At 44.4% G+C, this 18,516-nt stretch overlaps 3 protein-coding genes and 1 non-coding gene across 8 annotated transcripts in view; 1 reads left to right on the top strand and 3 right to left on the bottom strand.

Moving 5' to 3' along the window:
• Positions 1-7,975, bottom strand: LOC115176399 (E3 ubiquitin-protein ligase RNF115). The gene is made up of 9 exons (XM_029736426.1): positions 7,867-7,975; positions 5,800-5,858; positions 5,593-5,647; positions 5,089-5,393; positions 4,906-4,974; positions 4,537-4,609; positions 4,147-4,240; positions 1,093-1,208; positions 1-1,008 (listed from the first exon to the last, which is right to left on the bottom strand). Exons 1-9 carry the CDS (start codon positions 7,942-7,944, stop codon positions 889-891), a joined length of 969 nt encoding a protein of 322 aa, XP_029592286.1. The 5' UTR covers positions 7,945-7,975; the 3' UTR covers positions 1-888.
• Positions 1,783-1,908, bottom strand: LOC115177567 (small nucleolar RNA SNORA17). The gene has a single exon (XR_003872428.1). It is a non-coding gene; the product is annotated as a small nucleolar RNA SNORA17 (small nucleolar RNA).
• Positions 7,976-8,042: 67 nt separating the features above from the next.
• Positions 8,043-16,460, top strand: LOC115176396 (DNA-directed RNA polymerase III subunit RPC3). 4 transcript variants are annotated; one of them, XM_029736420.1, is made up of 14 exons: positions 8,046-8,176; positions 8,354-8,500; positions 8,606-8,840; positions 8,922-9,140; positions 9,267-9,343; positions 9,498-9,602; positions 11,979-12,152; positions 12,276-12,327; positions 12,451-12,511; positions 12,614-12,764; positions 12,835-12,936; positions 14,652-14,701; positions 14,901-15,050; positions 16,041-16,460. In XM_029736420.1, exons 2-14 carry the CDS (start codon positions 8,354-8,356, stop codon positions 16,117-16,119), a joined length of 1,602 nt encoding a protein of 533 aa, XP_029592280.1. In that variant the 5' UTR covers positions 8,046-8,176; the 3' UTR covers positions 16,120-16,460. The 4 variants fall into 4 exon arrangements, with proteins under 4 accessions (XP_029592281.1, XP_029592280.1, XP_029592279.1 ...); XM_029736419.1 differs by having other exon boundaries at positions 8,351-8,500; positions 8,576-8,840; XM_029736418.1 differs by having other exon boundaries at positions 8,047-8,176; positions 8,576-8,840.
• LOC115176394 (integrin alpha-10) overlaps positions 16,448-18,516 on the bottom strand; it is a 53,213-nt gene continuing 51,144 nt past the window's right edge. The window contains exons 29-31 of one of the 2 annotated variants that reach the window (XR_003872235.1): positions 17,747-17,860; positions 16,910-17,612; positions 16,448-16,861 (exon numbers count right to left, since the gene is read on the bottom strand). Coding sequence is in view for 1 of the 2 variants with exons in the window: in XM_029736416.1 (XP_029592276.1) it covers positions 17,562-17,612; positions 17,747-17,860 (165 nt within the window). In the remaining variant the exon portion in view is untranslated. Of the gene's footprint in view, positions 17,613-17,746; positions 17,861-18,516 lie in introns of both variants that reach the window. The other variant, XM_029736416.1, reaches the window with a different exon arrangement.

Raw genomic sequence — 18,516 nt, 5'->3', positions numbered from 1 at the left:
TCAATGTTACTGGTTTTTAATACATCATACATGTTATCATATATATAATATACAGACTAATACCCAGGGATTCACATTTGTCTCCATTCTCAATATGCTTTGTTGTTCTCTTCTCAAACCAGAAGTTGTTGGACTAAAAGTATTTACATTAAAAAAATAGAGTGATAGAAATGTGAAACAAGAGACATCAACGGAGGAGTAAAATGACAGGGTGATGCAATCTGTTTGTAATATATACACCAGAATGACAGCGAAAGACTGTAGATTGTGGAGGGGCCCGTCTCAATAGTCAAAATGATGTCCCCTCGTCTCCTTTCTGCACTGATGTGACAGAGCTAGAAAGGCAAAACCAAATTCCTGGTGAGCATCCACCATGTTCAGTGCAGATGATGAGGAGAGGAAGCCACTCTAGACTATTGAGATGCATCCCAGGAGTAGAGAGGTAGGGAGAGACAGCAGTGCTTTTCAGAAGGATGGAAAAAGAGGAATATGGAGAAAAGAGTAGAAAAAAGGAGATGGGATTGATGTTTGAAGCGAGGTAAAGGCAAGTGCTTGGTCATGATGAGGCAGAGGACAGCTAATGGATCATGACGTGTGTGTGTGTGTGTACTCTGTGTGTGAACATGGTTCCAGGGGCATTGAGACAGGAACAGCCATGCTGAGATGACCATCCTATGACTGTAGATGAAGAGATGATTCAGAGGAATGAGGCAGAGATGGAGGTAGATCCTTCAGAAAGTCCTTATCTCCTGTGTGCAGTAGTTCATAGAGAGAAGGGGGGGGTGAGGGTCAAAAAAGTAGAATGGAGGACAGATGGGATGGAGAGAATAAAAGGAGGTCAGAGGAGAGGTGCGATAAGGGGATGGAGGGATGAGGGGGAGGTGTATTTCAGAAGGACCATCTCTCCTGTGTGCGGGGGTCCGTGTTTAGAGAGGGGGATTCTGGGGGGTTCTGGGTGTTGCTGTCTTCTCCATTCAACCCCTTCCTACACACAGGACACGTATCATGCTGCAGAAAGAGAGAGGAGAAAATCAGTTCCAAACGTCTTCAAAACATTCCTCCTACTAAATATTACCCCACCGTCCTCCTCACCATTTCCAGCCAGGGTACTATACAGTCTGAGTGGAAGAAGTGGTTGCAGGGCAGCTGTCTGACGGGCTCTCCCACTGCAAAGTCCTCCTTGCACACCGGACACTCCATACTGCAGTCTGGAGAGACACACACCTTTTTCTTATCTAGTATTACATTCCTGTTATAAATGATCATACATAACTATCTTACACGCAGGAAAAATACTCCATATTACAGTATACAGAGAACAGGAGAGAGAGAAAGAAGAAGAGATGGGAAGACTGAAGGGATGATGAAGCAGGGGTTACATTAGATGTTTTTATTTAACCTTTATTTAATTAGGCAAGTCAGTTAAGAACAAATTCTTATTTACAATGACGGACTAACAGACATTAAAATAACTGAAGCCTAGCATCTGATGCCTAATTACTGAGTGGCTGGTTGAGATGATTTAAGAGTAATAAGTACCACTCTTAATGACAAGAGACAGTGAGACAACAGCTATGTGGGCCCTGAGCCAGGGGGGACAGACAGAGACAGACAACAGCTATGTGGGCCCTGAGCCAGGGGGGACAGACAGAGACAGACAACAGCTATGTGGGCCCTGAGCCAGGGGGGACAGAGAGAGACAGACAACAGCTATGTAGGCCCTGAGCCAGGGGGGGCAGAGAGAGACAGAGAGAGAGAGTGAGACAACAGCTATGTGGGTCCTGGGTCAGAGAGACAGCTGTTGTCTCACACTCTCTCTCTCTCTCTCTGTCCCCCCCTGGCCCAGGGCCCACATAGCTGTTGTCTCACGCTGTCTGTCTATGTGGGCCCTGGGCCAGGGGGGACAGAGACAGCCCGAAAGAGAGAGAGAGAGTGAGACAGCCAGACAGAGTGGAAGAGAGACAGAGGACAGATGTGTGTATGTGTGAGAAAGTCAAGAACAGAGAGGACAGGAGACAGCAGCTAGAGGGAGAGAGAGAGGAGTACTAATTTACCCCAATGAGTCAGCTGTCAGCAGCACAACTATACTAGCTTATTTACAGTACCAGTCAAAAGTTTGGACACACTTACTCATTCAAGGTTTTTTTTTTAATATCTTTACAATTGTCTACATTGTAGAATAACAGTGAAAACATCAAAACTATGAAATAACACATATGGAATCATGTAGTAACCAAAAAAAGTGTTAAATCAAAATCTATTTTATATGAGATTCTTCAAAGTAGCCCCCCTTTGTCTTGACGGCTTTCCACACTCTTGGCATTCTCTCAACCAGCTTCATGAGGTAGTCACCTGGAATGCATTTCAATTAACAGGTGTGCCTTGTTAAAAGTTAATTTGTGGAATTTATTTCCTTCTTAATGCATCAGTTGTGTTGTGACAAGGTATGGGTGGTATACAGAAGATTGCCCTATTTAGTAAAATACCAAGTCCATATTATAGAAAGAACAGCTAAAATAAGCAAAGAGAAACAACAGTCCATCATTACTTTAAGACATGAAGTTCAGTCAATCCGGAACATTTCAAGAACTTTGAAAGTTTCTTCAAGTGCAGTCGCAAAAACCATCAAGCGCTATGATGAAACTGGCTCTGATGAGGACCGCCATAATGTTTACAGATCTTGCCTCACTCATCTCATATGTATATACTGTATACCATCTATTGCATCTTGCCTATGCCGCTCTGTCATTGCTCATCCATATATTTATATGTATATATTCTTGTTCCATTCCTTTGCTTAGATTTGTGTGTATTATGTAGTTGTTGTGGGATTGTTAGATTACATGTTAGATATTGCTGCACTGTCAGAACTAGAAGCACAAGCATTTCGCTACACTCATAATAACATCTGCTAACCATGTGTATGTGACCAATAAAATGTAATTTAATAGGAAAGGAAGACCCAGAGTTACCTCTGCTGCAGAGGATAAGTTCATTAGAGTTAACTGCACCTCAGATTGCAGCCCAAATAAATGCTTCAGAGTTCAAGTAATAGACACATCTCAACATCAACTGTTCAGAGGAGACTGAATGAGTCAGGCCTTCATGGTTGAATTGCTGCAAAGAAACTACTACTAAAGGTCACCAATAAGAAGAAGAGACTTGCTTGGGCCAAGAAGCACGAGCAATGGACAAATTTGATTTTTTGTATCCAACCGCCGTGTCTTTGTGAGACGCAGAGTAGGTGAACGGATGATCTCAGCATGTGTGGTTCCCACCGTGAAGCATGGAGGTGGTTTGATGGTGCTTTGCTTGTGAAACTGTCAGTGATTTATTTAGAATTCAAGGCACACTTAACCAGCATGACTACCACAGCATTCTGCAGCGACATGCCATCCCATCTGGTTTGGGCTTAGTGGTACTATCATTTGTTTTTCAACAACAGGACACTGACCCAACACACCTCCAGGCTGTGTAAGGGCTATTTGACCAAGGAGTGATGGAGGGCTGCATCAGATGACCTGGCCTCCACAACTTTTATTTTAGTTATTTAACTAGGCAAGTCAGTTAAGAACAAATTCTTATTTTACAATGACGGCCTACCCCGGGCGACGCAGGGCCAATTGTGCACCGCCCTATGGGAATCCCGATCACGGCCGGATGTGATTCAGCCTGGATTCGAACCAGGAACTGAGATGCAGTGCCTTAGACCGTTGCGCCACTTGGGAGCACAATCACCTGACCTCAACCCAATTGAGATGGTTTGGGATGAGTTGGACCGCAGAGCGAAGGAAAATCAGCCAACAAGTGCTCAGCATATGTGGAAACTCCTCAAGATTGTTGGAAAAGCATTCCAGGTAAAGCTGGTTGAGAGAATGCCAAGTGAGTGCAAAGCTGTCAAGGCAAAGGGTAGCTACTTCGAAGAATCTAAAATTTAAAATATATTTTGATTTGTTTAATACTTTTTTTGGTTACAACCAAAAAAGTGTTATTTCATAGTTTTGATGTTTTCACAATTTTTCTACAATGTATAAAATAGTAAAAATAAAGAAAAACCCTTGAATGAATAAGCATGTCCAAACTTTTGACTGGTAGTGTATAGGCCACGGCACTATGGAGAGACTGGAGAGGAGGTAAAGGACTGACCTGCTTGATCCTGAGACACATTAACTGTAGGGATGGAGGAGATCTTCTCTTTCTCTGCAGGAGGAGGGCCCGTGTTCTCAAACTGACCTAACAACTACACACAGATAGACAGAGAAGATGCATCACAATGGTTGCTGCAGGAACTATAAGAACAGCTTTACAATTCACCTTTGTGCTGTAAACTGTGTGCTAACCTAGCATGATACAATAAGAGTAAAACCATCAGAAACACCATGGAACAGATAGAGAGAAAATAACAAGACAACTGCTAAACCTTCATTAGCATTCTGGGTCTACCAACATCCACATAGCATACTACATAGTATGATGTAATAGTTGGTTAGTAGCCATACATACCAAATGATGTGAATGGGGTTTGTGCGTGCGTACCTGTGTGATGACTGCGTCCAGTCCCCCCTGTCCCCAAGCATAGTCCCCTGGGTTAGAGTGTAGCATCCCCGTCCTAACACACAGAGAGAGGAGGTCAATTACAGTTAAAGATGAAACATTCAGGAAATATCCTATGTTTCACACATGATGAACAGCAACAATGTGTGTTGTGATTTAGGCTAGGTTTAAATGACAGGGTTCCCAGGGGTGCTGGCTGAGGCACACCCATAACAAGTCAGGGAACATTCAAATATTCATGTTGATCCACCTCACTATTTGTAAGGAATCCACAAGAGAAAGTGTGTAAGTCAAACTGTGGACTAACATAATGTATAACCACTGCTTACATGGCAGTAAGAAGGTTCTTACCAAGAGAGGGGAGGTGAGCCAGGAACTCCAGAGTTGGCAAATAGACCAGCCAGAAACTGTTGTACTATCCTACAGAGAGAGAAGGCACACACATCAGTCAGGAATGAGATCAGCAAAACATTGAAAACTGATCAAAACAGCCATATGAATATCAACATGGCATCGTAAGGAGAGGAGTCTCACCCCTCTACGGCAGGCGAGCGGTCAGGTCTGCTGCTCCCTCTGGAGCGGTACCTCCGCTGACTGTGCAGGCGAGGGGGGCGACCGGGCCCCCAGTGTTCCCCCCCTCCCAGAGAACCCCCCAGGGGTCCTCCTAGCCCAGCAGGGACTGACCCTCCGATAGGACCTCCTCCCAGGCCTGCTAGCCCTCCCAGCCCCCCCAGACCTAACCCCCCTGCTCCTACCCCTCCACCAGAGACCCGGGGCTCTGAGTCTGGACTGTCACCATCCACTGTGAAAGGCCTCTCTACAAACAACAGGTGCCACAGCTGCTGAGAGAGAAATGAGGGGTGAGGGTGAAAACAGGGAGGGTGGGAGAAGGGGGAATGGAGAGAGAGAGACAGTGGAAGGGAGAGAGAGATAGAGAAAGCATGTGAAAGAAAGATGGGATCACAAAGGTACATTTAGTACAGATGCGATCACAGTAGACATTTGCATCCCCCCACCAGGTCACAGTGCATATCATACCTCTGCAAACTGTGTGGCTGTGTCATCTGTCCCGTTAGCGCCACCCTCTAGCAGACTGAGGGAAACAGCACACAGGAGGCAGAACAAAGCATTAGTAACATCCAACATCTATACACAGTCATTCTCCACCACCTTCCATTCACTCTGCCTAGCCTATATCTGGTAGATTCATTAAAGCTACAGACATAAGAAACAAGATATTCTCACCTGGAATCTTCTGTTACCTCCTCTATAAAGCCAGACTCACACCTGGGACAGATGTACTCCTGCAAAAACACACAACACCACACACTCAGAGAGTACATGAGTTACACCGTGTTCTATACACCGTGTTCTATACAGGGCTGCTGAGGTCTGTAGAATGAGGAAATGTCTAGTAGAGATCTGTGGCAGAGTCAGGATATAGCCTATTTGAACATAGCATAAGCAGGAACATACAACATGTAAAGTGGAAGTTGTCATCGAGAAGTATTCTTCCCTGGCACCAGTGTCAAGTTCACTCACAATGGGATTAGGCCTATGACACAGACATGTTCTTTATTCGACAAAACAAAAGGACACTTGAACTGAACCTCATTCCAAAATTGTTCAAAACCTGTATTGCTGTATGCAATATTGTGTGTAGGCTTAGGCTATGCCTCAGCCATTGTCATCTGGTGAAATCATACAGATACTATGCCTGAAATAAGGCTTCAGACGGACAAGCACAGGGTTCTGCCATGTATGTTTGAGGCATGCTCCCTGTCTCTTTCAGTGGATACCTTGGGGAAGTGAGACAGATGAACTGCTGATATGCAGTCAGTGAGTGGGCATGGCTGAAACATGCCTCAGCAGCACAGAGAGTGTGTGACAGTGAGACCAGCAGGTTAGCCTGTGGGTAGGCTAGATCAGGGTTTCCAAAATTCACCCCCAACCTCAGTACAAGTTTAGTTTCTTGCCCTAGCGCTTCACAGCTGATTCAAATAATCAAAGCTTTTATTTACTAACTAGGCAAGTCAGTTAAGAACAAATTCTTATTTACAATGACGGCCTACCCCGGCCAAACCCTAACCCGTACTACACTGGCCCAATGGGACTCCCAATCATGGTAATACAGCCTGGAATCGAACCAGGGTCTGTGGTGACGCCTCTAGCACTGAGATGCAGTGCCTTAGACCGCTGCGCCACTCTGGAGCCCAAGCGTGATGATGGGGGGGCAGGACCGAGTTTGGGAAACCCTGGGCTAGATGAATCAGACCCATAGGCACAGATCTAGTTCCCAATAAGAGGGAAATCACAAAACTGTCTTTAGGTCCGTGACTAGTGTCTAGGCCTACTTCAGCCTCCTCCCAGATTTAGCTTCAATGTCAGGAAGGGAATACACAGGGGATTACCAACCTGCCTCTCACTGACCAGCCTAACATACACAAATGTATCCTAGCTAACGTTGGTTTAGACAAGCAGACTGAGTGACTATCTGACACATTGACTGACTGCCAGAGACTGCGAGTCAATAACAAACAGATGCAGTTAGCTAAATGCAAAACGTTAACGTTAAGTGTCATAACGTCTCTTCCAGAATGAACGCAGTCAATACGGATTAATGTAGTTAAATAATTAGGGTCAAGCAGTCAAAATATTGTGCAATGTCTTTCTACATTTTACTTTCAGTTTGATTGTGAAACTTAACTGTGCCACAAGTTGACGAACGTTGCAGATAGAATGCATAAATAGAGCCTACATGATTTAGTGTTCTACATAATATTTTCTATCTGAACGTGCCAAACCGTGGTGTCCTGCTGAACGCGCCCCAGGCCAAGGAAACCCCCGTATTCCCTCTGCTTTAGTAGGCCAAGGAGTAGCCAGACTGGCCGAGTTACGTTCAAATATCCATCACATTTCCATATAGTTACCTACTCGAGGAATTCAGGAAAAGCACACAAAACCACCTCGAATAAGGTTAACATTACATCAAATAACACCAGTTACTCAGTAACTACAGGTACGGTTATTCAACCATGCCAGTATAATCTTTAACAATTACTGCACATAATGTCTTTGTTAAAGAAATTAGTTGACAAATCCTATTGTTAAAGCGAGCAACAACAAACATCAACATTGTTTGTTTGTTAGCCAGTGCCGAGGGCCCTACTGGCTAGCCGTCTACAGTTAGCAGCTAGCTAGTTAAACAACTACTGCTATTTGCTGGACTCAGATTCGGTTGTCAACCGACGGAAAAGAACAAAACCTGCATTGAACAGCCATGATCGGGACACGGTGAAACGACTGACTTACCGGGAGCTTGGGGCTTACTTCTCCCTTACAACAATGACAGAAGAACCGATGCGGGGGAATCGCCGCAGCTTCCGCCATCTTCCCCAGAATAGCACAAACAGTGACGTCGGTCCTCCTGCATACCAAAGAGGGTGGTCCGCCAACATCCCTTCATGCAATGCGCAACTCTCTGGGAAAATAAGCTTACCTGTGAGGGCGGAAATTCGTTGTGTTGAAGCGCTGGCAATCACATGTGTTTGGGATTCTGAAGTTGTTTTGCGAGGATTCTCCCGAAACTCATTCCATGATCTGAAAAGGGTGTTTTGCAAAGGTTGGTGAGCATGGCAGTTAAGTTATAAAAATTAAAGTTGTTAGTGAACGTTGTTGAAAAGCCGTTATTTGGTTACCGGTTGTTAGTGTCATTATACTTCTCAGCATAAGTATATTTCGATGGAACAGTCAAAAAACGTGTTGTTGACCTGTTCTCCGGTTCCTCCTGTCTCAGCAGATGACTGCCCAGGAGGTGCGGCTGTGTGGCTTGCTGCTACAGGAGCACTTTGGAGAGGTGGTGGAAAGGATAGGCACTCACCTGCTCAGAGCAGGGGCACAGAACCTCAGGAACATCGCCAATGAGACCAACACACCACTGGACCTGGTACTACACAAACACACACACACACACACACACAAATATTGTTAAACATAGGTGGTGACCCTGTCTCTTCTGCAGGTGAAGAAGTCTCTGTGTGTGTTGGTACAGCACGGTGCTTGTGAGTTCGGGTCGGGCCGGCGAGGCCCCGGGAGCCCAGTGGAGTACCGGGCCAGCTGTGAGCGGGTTCTAAGGGTTCTGCGGTACCCGCGGTACATCTACACAGCTAAGACCCTGTATGGAGACACAGGAGAACTCATCGTGGAGGAGGTCCTACAACGAGGCCATATGACCATGAGCAACACGGTCAAGACTGTAGCTGACCGACTCACTCATAACATGGAGGGTGTGTGAGAGAGCGATTACAAGATGTATGATTATTCTATATTTTCTTCTCCTTCTGTCCTCATGATTTTTCTCTCTGTAGAGGGTCGTAGTATGGAGTACAGTGAGGTGGTCTCAGCCTTCTCTAAGCTGGTGGAGACTCACTTCCTGCAGCGCTGTCCTCCGGTGGCCGAGATGGGAACTGCAGCCACCTCCACTACCCCGGCGACCCCCGGCACCCCTGCCGCCCCCGCCTCCACTGACCCCCCAACAGCAGAGAGCAACCCTGACTGCTACAAGCTGCCCCATGTCACACTCACAGGTACCGCAAACACTCCTATAACACACAGTATCATTTCACCTGTGTGCATACCCACATGTAAACCTCCTGCTATATGTAATTCAGTAAATATTTGCTATACACTCGCTTGTTATGTTTGTGGGGCAGGTCGTGGGAAGCGCAGACGCTCCAGTGACGACAGTGAGGAGCAGAGAAGAGGGAAGAAAGCCAAGATGGACTCAGAGGTCAGACCCTCTACTCTTGGCACTCAGAGATAATGGGCTGCTATAGAGAATCAGAGAACCTTGTTCTGTTTTTCTTTTACTCTCAATAAGGAATGAAACCGTTTTGGATGACTTGTGCCTCTTTCTATCCCTCCCTCTCTCTCTCTCTTTCCAGTCGTGTGGTGATGAGGGGATCTACTGGCAGGTGAACTTTGAGAGGTTCCATCAGCACTTCAGAGACCAGGCCATCATTAGTGCTGTAGCCAGCAAACTGGACCAGGTCAGTGACACAGACCCCTACAGACTACCTCCGTATGCTTGTAGACCAGGAGAGATTTAATGGGGTGGTCTAAGTCAGGGATTCCCAAACTGAGGGGTAAGCAGGGAGAGTGTGGCGTGGCCTAGTTAAATAAAAAATAAATGGCAACATTTTCTCTGCACCAAGACAAAATGTGTAGAATTACAGGAAAGCTTTAAACCTACAAGATGTTTTCTCCACCAACAAGACGGGTGTGAACAGTTTGTATTAGAGGTTGATGGATTATGATTTTTCAACGCCGATACCGCTACCGATTATTGGAGGACCAAAAAAATTCGATACTGATTAATCGGCGGATTTTTTCTTTTTTTATTTTTTTTTATTTATATATATATATATATATTTTAAATGTATTTATTTATTTATTTATTTGTAATAATGACAATTAGAACAATACTGAATGAACACTTTTATTTTAACTTAATATAATACATCAATAATATCAATTTAGCCTGAAATAAATAATGAAACATGTTCAATTTGGTTTAAATAATGCAAAAACAAAGTGTTGGAGAAGAAAGTAAAAGTGCATTATGTGCCATGTAAGAAAGCTAACGTTTAAGTTCCTTGCTCAGAACATGAGAACATATGAAAGCTGGTGGTTCCTTTTAACATGAGTCTTCAATATTCCCAGGTAAGAAGTTTTAGGTTGTAGTTATTATAGGACTATTTCTCTCTATACCATTTGTATTTCATATACCTTTGACTATTGGATGTTCTTATAGGCACTTTAGTATTGCCAGTGTAATACTATAGCTTCCGTCCTTCTCCTCGCCCCTACCTGGGCTCGAACCAGGAACACATTGACAACAGCCACCCTCGAAGCATCGTTACCCATCGCTCCACAAAAGCAGAGCAAGGTGACTAACTACTTCAAGGTCTCAGTGCGAGTGACGTCACCGATTGAAATGGTATTAGCGCGCACCCTGCTAACTAGCTAGCCATTTCACATCGGTTACACCAGCCTAATCTCAGGAGTTGATAGGCTTGAAGTCATAAACAGCTCATTGCTTGAAGCACAGGGAAGAGCTGCTGGCAAACGCACGAAAGTGCTGTTTGAATGAATGCTTACGAGCCTGCTGCTGCCTACCACCGCTCAGTCAGACTGCTCTATCAAATCATAGACTTAATTATAACATAACACACAGAAATACGAGCCTTATGTCATTAAAATGGTAAAATCCAGAAACTATCATTTCGAAAACAAAACGTTTATTCTTTCAGTGAAATACGGAACTGTTCCGTATTTTATCTAACGGGTGGCATCCATAAGTCTAAATATTCCTGTTACATTGCACAATCTTCAATGTTATGTCATAATTACGTAAAATTCTGGCAAATTAGTTCGCAACGAGCCAGGCGGCCCAAACTGTTGCATATGCCCTGACTCTGCGTGCAATTAACACAAGAGAAGTGACACAATTTCCCTAGTTTAATATTGCCTGCTAACCTGGATTTCTTTTAACTAAATATGCAGGTTTAAAAAAAATATACCTCTGTGTATTGATTTTAAGAAAGGCATTGATGTTTATGGTTAGGTACATTCGTGCAACGATTGTGCTTTTTTCGCAAATGCGCTTTTGTTAAATCATCCCCCGTTTGGCGAAGTTGGTCTTCACACAGTTCACAACGAGCCAGGCGGCCCAAACTGCTGCATATAGCCTCACTCTGTTGCACAGAACGCAAGAGAAATGACACAATTTCCCTAGTTAAAAGAAATTCATGTTAGCAGGCAATATTAACTAAATATGCATGTTTAAAAATATATACTTGTGTATTGATTTTAAAGAAAGGCGTTGTTTATGGTTAGGTACACATTGGTGCAACGACAGTGCTTTTTTCGCAAATGCGCATGTTAAATAACCATTTGTCGAAGTAGGCTGTGATTCAATGATAAATGAACAGGCACCGCATCAATTATATGCAACGCAGGACAAGCTAGATGAACTGGTAATATCATCAACATGTGTAGTTAACTAGTGATTATGTTAAGATTGATTGATTGTTTTTGATAAGATACGTTTAATGCTAGCTAGCACCTTACCTTGGCTCCTTGCTGCACTCGCATAACAGGTAGTCAAACTGCCACGCAGTCTCCTCGTGGAGTGCAATGTAATCGGCCATGATCGTTGTCCAAAAATGCCGATTACCGATTGTTATGAAAACTTGACATCGGCCCTAATTAATCAGCCATTCCAATTAATCGGTCGACCTCTATTTTGTATCATGAACAGTGCTTGTGCCCATATAAATAGATGTGTCATACGGGATGTTCCCCAATGCTGGAAGGGGGGCCTGAGTGAAAAAGACCGCTCTCTACACCCCCTCCCCCCACAGACCAGTAGTGAGATTGTGAGGACTATGTTGAGGATGAGTGAGGTCACCACCACACAGACCGCCGCCTACACTCAGCCCCTCTCAGCCAATGAGATCTTCCGCTCCCTCCCGCCCAACTACAGCATCAGCAGACCAATCCTGGACCAGTACCTCTCCCTTCTGGTGGATGACCCGGTAGGAGCAGATCTAAGATCAGATTCCCCATATCCCAACCTTAACCATTGGGAGATCAACTGACCTTGGATCAGTGCCTAGGGGGCTGGTAAACTGATGTTTCTCCCTCCCTCTGTTCCTCAGATGGAGTTTGTGGGGAAATCAGGTGACAGTGGAGGAGGAATGTACGTGGTCAGTATCCTTTTACAACCCTGATGAAACCTGTTTGAGTTTCTCATCCACACACTATTGTATAATAGGTCATTTCCAGTATTTCATGATACAGTTGTAAGTGGTCGTTTCTTGACTGAGCACTCAGATCTCCAAAGAGCCCTGGCCAACCTGGCGAGAGCTACACTGGAGTCTGTGGTACAGGAGAGGTCGGTGTGTCTGTGTTTGTCAGTTGGTCTCTGTTTATGTCTCTGCCCACAGTGGCTACATAGCTTGTAGAGTGTCATTCATTCAACCTTTCCCATTGTCAGGTTTGGCTCGCGGTCGGCTAGGATCTTCCGTCTGTTGCTAAGGAAACGTCACCTGGAGCAGAAGCAGGTGGAGGACTTTGCTATGATCCCTGCCAAGGAGGCCAAAGACATGCTGTACACACTGCTGTCAGAGAACCTGGTACAGCTACAGGTAACACACAAATACACACACACTATACAAACCATACATTATCATGCTCAACTGTGTTTTTCCACCCTAGGAAATCCCTAAGACTCCTGACCACGCCCCTTCACGTACCTTCTACCTGTATACTGTCAACCAGCTGCCTACTGCCCGCCTACTGCTACAGCACTGCTACAAGGTACACATTCAAACTAAGCTATACTATGAGCAGCAGGATGAAACGCTGATATTGCAGATGAGCGTGATGCAAGATGTTGCACTCACAACAAAATATTTGCAAACCTGAGGCGCAGCGGTAGTGCTGCAGTTTACTGAACACATATTGTCCACATTGACACATTAAATCCCCAGCCTCTTTCTGACTTTCTCTCTTCTACAACTGTACCTTTACATCTACATTTTAAACTGTCTAAATAAAGAGAACGAGTCAAAAATATACTTTCAGTTTATTAGGTACACCTATCTTGTGCTAGGTCAGACACCCCCCTTTGCCTCCAGAACAGCCTGAATTCTTTGCGGCATGGACTCTAAAAGTCGGAAACGTTCCACAGGGATGTTAGTCCATGCTGATGCGATGGCATCACACGGTTGCTGCAGATTGGACAGTGGTACACCACCGCCACCAGCAGCCTGTACCGTTGACACCAGGCAGGATGGGTCCACGGACTCATGCTGCTTACGGCAAATCCTGACTCTTCTATCAGCATGACGCAACAGAAACCGGGATTCGTTGGATGTTTTTCCACTCCTCAATTGTCCAGTGTTGGTGATCTCGTGCCCACTGGAGCCACTTGTTGTTCTTTTTAGCTGATAGGAGTGGAACCCTGTGTGGTCGCCTGCTGCTATAGCCCATCCGTGACAAGGACCTACGAGTTGTGCATTCCAAGATGCCGTTCTGCACACCATTGTTGTACTGTGCCGTTACTTGCCTGTTTGTGGCCCGTCTGTTAGCTTGCACGATTCTTGCCAATCTCCTTTGACCTCTCATCAACAAGCTGTTTTGGCCCACAGGACTGCCACTGACTGGATGTTTTTTGTTTGTCCATTCTCGGGAAACCGTAGACACTGCTGTGCGTGAAAAGGACAGTGGCCGTTCCTGAGATGCGGCACGCCTGACACCGACGATCATATCACTCTCAAAGTCGCTTAGGTCACTGGCTTTGACCATTCTAACATTCAATCAAACAGTAACTGAATGTCTCAATGCCTGTCTGCCTGCTTTATGTAGCAAGCCACGGTCACGTGACTCAGTCTGTAGGAGCGATATATTTCCGTGAATGTGGTGGTGTACCTAATAACCTGGCCGATGAGTGTATATATCTGCATGTGTACTTTACGGTGCTGCAACTTGATAGCTTCAGGACCACAACAGCAGAGACATTTAGTGTCGCAATTCACACTTCATTGTTGCGAAGCCTGCCTGATATTGCTTCTACATCTGCATTGCTTGCTGTTTGGGGTTTTAGGCTGCGTTTCTGTAGAAGCGCTCTGTGACATCTGCTGATGTAAAAAGGGCTTTATAAATACATTTGATTTGATTGCTGTTTACTTCGTGCATCGCTGACTTGACCATTAATGGTGGACGTCTGACTTGCAGATAGGGCTGGGAATTGCCAAGGACCTCATGATATTATCACAATACTTAGAAGCTGATACGATATGTATTGCGATTCTCACGTTTCTATATGCAATGCGATATTGCGATTTGATGTTCCAAACATATTGCTCGCTTTATGTCTGCTGCAGAGAGATGAGAGCGCATGAGAACGTTTGTTTTGATCAGTCATGGAAATAAAAGTGCAGAAAATCTGTTGGCTTACTATTATAAAAAGAAGTCCAAAACAATGTTGCGATATGTAACTGTATACATTTGTCCCCCATCACTACTTGTAGACGGTGGCTAATCTGATTGAGAGGCGCCTCTTCGAGACCAAGGAGAACAAGTGAGTTTTTATTGATTCCTAAGTAGATGGATGGATAGATTTGGTTTTATTCTCTAAGTTTCCTACTAAGGTCTCTTTAGGTCTGCATATTGACTTTGAGGACAATAGAGGACCACAATGGAAACAAGTCTGACTTTTTGTATATATAATCCTCAGCAATTTTGGTACATGTACAAAACTTCCTGTGTTTGATTGACAGGCGTCTGCTGGAGAAGTCCCAGCGAATCGAGGCGATCCTGGCGTCGCTGCAGGCCAGTGGGGCGGAGCCTGAACAGTTGACAGAGGTGGAGGAGATGATCACTGCCCCCGAGAGACAGCAGCTAGAGGCCCTGCGACATCACATCAACAAGTACTGCATTACCACTACATCCATACTATAGATCTATAGAGACAGCAGCTAGAGGCCCTGCGACATCACATCAACAAGTACTGCATTACTACTACACCTTAATTACCACTACATCCATACTATAGATCTATAGAGACAGCAGCTAGAGGCCCTGCGACATCACATCAACAAGTACTGCATTACCACTACTACTAATACAAACTGCTGATTCACAACAAATGTCAAAATTGCAACTTGTGTATTCCACTATTCTAACTCTCAACAGTAAGTTGAGACCTCCAACTAGAGACCTACGACGTCACATCAACAAATAGGTATTAGGTAAACAATAGATAAGTTAAAAAAACAACAGTAAAAAGAGTGAAAAATAGCAGCAGCGAGGCTATATACAGACACCGGTTAGTCGGGCTAATTGAGGTAGTATGTACATGAAGGTATAGTTTAAAGTGACTATGCATATATGATAAACAGAGAGTAGCAGCAGCGTAAAAGAGGGGTTGGGGGGGCGGGACAATGCAAATATTCCAGGTAGCCATTTGATTACCTGTTCAGGAGTCTTATGGTTTGGGGGTAAAAGCTGTTGAGAAGCCTTTTGGACCTAGACTTGGCACTCCGGTACCGCTTGCCATGTGGTAGTAGAGAGAACAGTCTATGACTGGGGTGGCTGGGGTCTTTGACAATTTTTAGGGCCTTCCTCTGACACCGCCTGGTGTAGAGGTCCTGGATGGCAGGCAGCTTAGCCCCAGTGATGTACTGGGCCGTACGCACTACCCTCTGTAGTGCCTTGCGGTCGGAGGCCGAGCAGTTGCCGTACCAGGCAGTGATGCAACCAGTCAGGATGCTACTGCTACAACACCCATACTATATATCTATAGACAACAGCTAGAGGCCTACAACATCACATCAACAAGTACTACTACATACTTGTTACTAATACTGCTACATTACTGTGGCTTTATTACCTCTTACTTGTTTCTTTTCTCCCTGAAGGTTGGACTCTACAGAGAACCAGGTGGATGAGACTGTCTTTCTACTGGAGTCCTACATCTTCTCTACCAAGACCAAGTGAGAGGGAGGGAGGGAGGGAGGGAGGGAGGGAAGAAATACAATGGACATAAAGTTGCATCAAAATATGTTTGGGTTTTGATATACTTGACTCACTTGGTGCTTTTTTTGCCTGACGTACAGACGTCATTATTTCAGTTATATGTTCAACAATGTCTGCTAGTGTGAAAGTTTTTTCTTTTATAGAATGAAGTAGTCTGAAATGCCTGATTTATTATTTGATTTTTGATTTTTTTTTTAATGTTATGTAAAAAAATATTTGTAAATGTATTTAGTTAATGTGTATGAATGATCCTATGTATGTATAAATGAACATGAAAGAAACTAAAATAACGTTTACAAAAACTTTAATTATCAAGTTTTAATTTGACTCAAAAAATGAACTGTACTGTAGAGAAAATGGGTGACAAATCTAAAGTCTTGATGACTTCTGAATATTAAATAGACAGTTTGGTTTGTAACAGTGTTTCGTAGAAATACAAATATATTCACATGATTATAAGTGGCCCCCATTATCAGATAGTGCATTTTCATTCAAGCTTCCTTGAAGGATGGAACTGCTTTCCATATAGCACAACATGGTACTAATTACAGGTTGATACCTGTACGGTATCTACTTATACAACATGGTACTAATTACAGGTTGATACCTGTACGGTATCTACTTATACAACATGGTACTAATTACAGGTTGATACCTGTACGGTATCTACATATACAACATGGTACTAATTACAGGTTGATACCTGTACGGTATCTACTTATACAACATGGTACTAATTACAGGTTGATACCTGTACTGTATCTACTCTGTTTGAAGTCTGCAGTCATTGAACATCATACCAAGTCACATTGCACTGGGAGTGTCAAACTCATTCCACGGAGGGCTGTGTGTCTGTAGGTTTTTGTTTTGTCCATTGAATTAAGACCTAGACAACCAGTTGAGGGGAGTCCCTCACTAATTCATGACCTTAATTCATCAATCAAGTACAAATGTGGAGTGAAAACCTGCAGACACTTGGCCCTCCGTGGAATGAGTTTGACGCGTGGTGAACAGCATTATTTCCTGTCTGGGACATCTCTGAAGAAAACTCCTGTACACGTCCTTCCTGCTGTACGTTCCTAAACAGGTGTGTAACTAGAGCCCTACAGCCATTGGTTCACCGGTAGAAACAGACAAGATGTTGGGGAGTCTGATGATAGATGCAGTCTGTGCCATGTGGTGTTTTGACAGTTCACACACACACTGGGCGACGCTCATCTATACTGGCTGTGCATTCTTTATGGGGGGGGGGGCATGATTTAGATGAGAGGGAAAGCATTGTTTTTATTGCTGGGGGAGGAGCAGTCTCTGCAGGTCGTTGCCATGGGGATGGGCACAAAGTGGACTCTGTGGTTCTCTGGTTGTCACAGATACTGTATCCATTGACTGACATCATGGCGGGGTTAGTCCTCGAGTTCCTCGTCCTTTATCTGTTTACGAGTGAAGAACCCCAGCTGGAGAAAGGAGGGATGAGAAGGAAGGAGTGAAACCCAAAGTGTTGAACTTTACCACAAAGGTAGAGGAGAAAGAAGTTATTGCAGAGTGTGAGGTACAGAGGGTACTGTATGGTGAAGTGTGATTGGTGTACCTTCCACATTGCGAAGATGATGAGGGCCAATAGCAGAAGCCCTCCAATGATGCTACCTATCAGAATCCAGAGAGAAATGGGGATGGCCCGCCCCTTTAGAACCTCCAACACCGTCTGATGGAGAGAAAGAGACAAAAAGGCTGATTGTAGAGACAGACAGATATTCATCACCCTATACCAGCTTCCTACTCTATCTGGCTGTAAACAACAGACAGACAGATATTCATCACCCTATACCAGCTTCCTACTCTATCTGGCTGTAAACAACAGACAGACAGATATTCATCACCCTATACCAGCTTCGTCTATCTGGATGTAAACGACAGACATATTCATCACCCTATACCAGCTTCCTACTCTATCTGGATGTAAACAACAGACAGACAGATATTCATCACCCTGTACCAGCTTCCTACTCTATCTGGATGTAAACAACAGACAGACAGATATTCATCACCCTGTACCAGCTTCCTACTCTATCTGGCTGTAAACAACAGACAGACAGATATTCATCACCCTATACCAGCTTCGTCTATCTGGATGTAAACGACAGACATATTCATCACCCTATACCAGCTTCGTCTATCTGGATGTAAACGACAGACATATTCATCACCCTATACCAGCTTCCTACTCTATCTGGCTGTAAACAACAGACAGACAGATATTCATCACCCTGTACCAGCTTCCTACTCTATCTGGCTGTAAACAACAGACAGACAGATATTCATCACCCTATACCAGCTTCGTCTATCTGGATGTAAACGACA

This window comes from Salmo trutta, chromosome 37 (genome assembly GCF_901001165.1).
Source record: "Salmo trutta chromosome 37, fSalTru1.1, whole genome shotgun sequence".
NCBI lineage: Eukaryota > Metazoa > Chordata > Actinopteri > Salmoniformes > Salmonidae > Salmo > Salmo trutta.
Note: the sequence above shows the minus strand (reverse complement) of the source record. Positions and strands in the feature narration are given on the sequence as shown.

Bases quoted from the DNA above. Each gene is read 5' to 3' on its own strand.
- LOC115176399 (XM_029736426.1), bottom strand. From the start codon at position 7,944: ATGGCGGAAGCTGCGGCGATTCCCCCGCATCGGTTCTTCTGTCATTGT. The intron at 5,394-5,592 runs GTATGATATGCA...CTCTCTCAGCAG, and splicing joins CAGCCACACAGTTTGCAGAG to CTGTGGCACCTGTTGTTTGT. The intron at 4,241-4,536 runs GTACGCACGCAC...ATCTGTGTGTAG, and splicing joins TGGACGCAGTCATCACACAG to TTGTTAGGTCAGTTTGAGAA.
- LOC115176396 (XM_029736419.1), top strand. From the start codon at position 8,354: ATGACTGCCCAGGAGGTGCGGCTGTGTGGCTTGCTGCTACAGGAGCAC. The intron at 12,328-12,450 runs GTATCCTTTTAC...CTGAGCACTCAG, and splicing joins AGGAGGAATGTACGTGGTCA to ATCTCCAAAGAGCCCTGGCC. The intron at 12,512-12,613 runs GTCGGTGTGTCT...TCCCATTGTCAG, and splicing joins GAGTCTGTGGTACAGGAGAG to GTTTGGCTCGCGGTCGGCTA.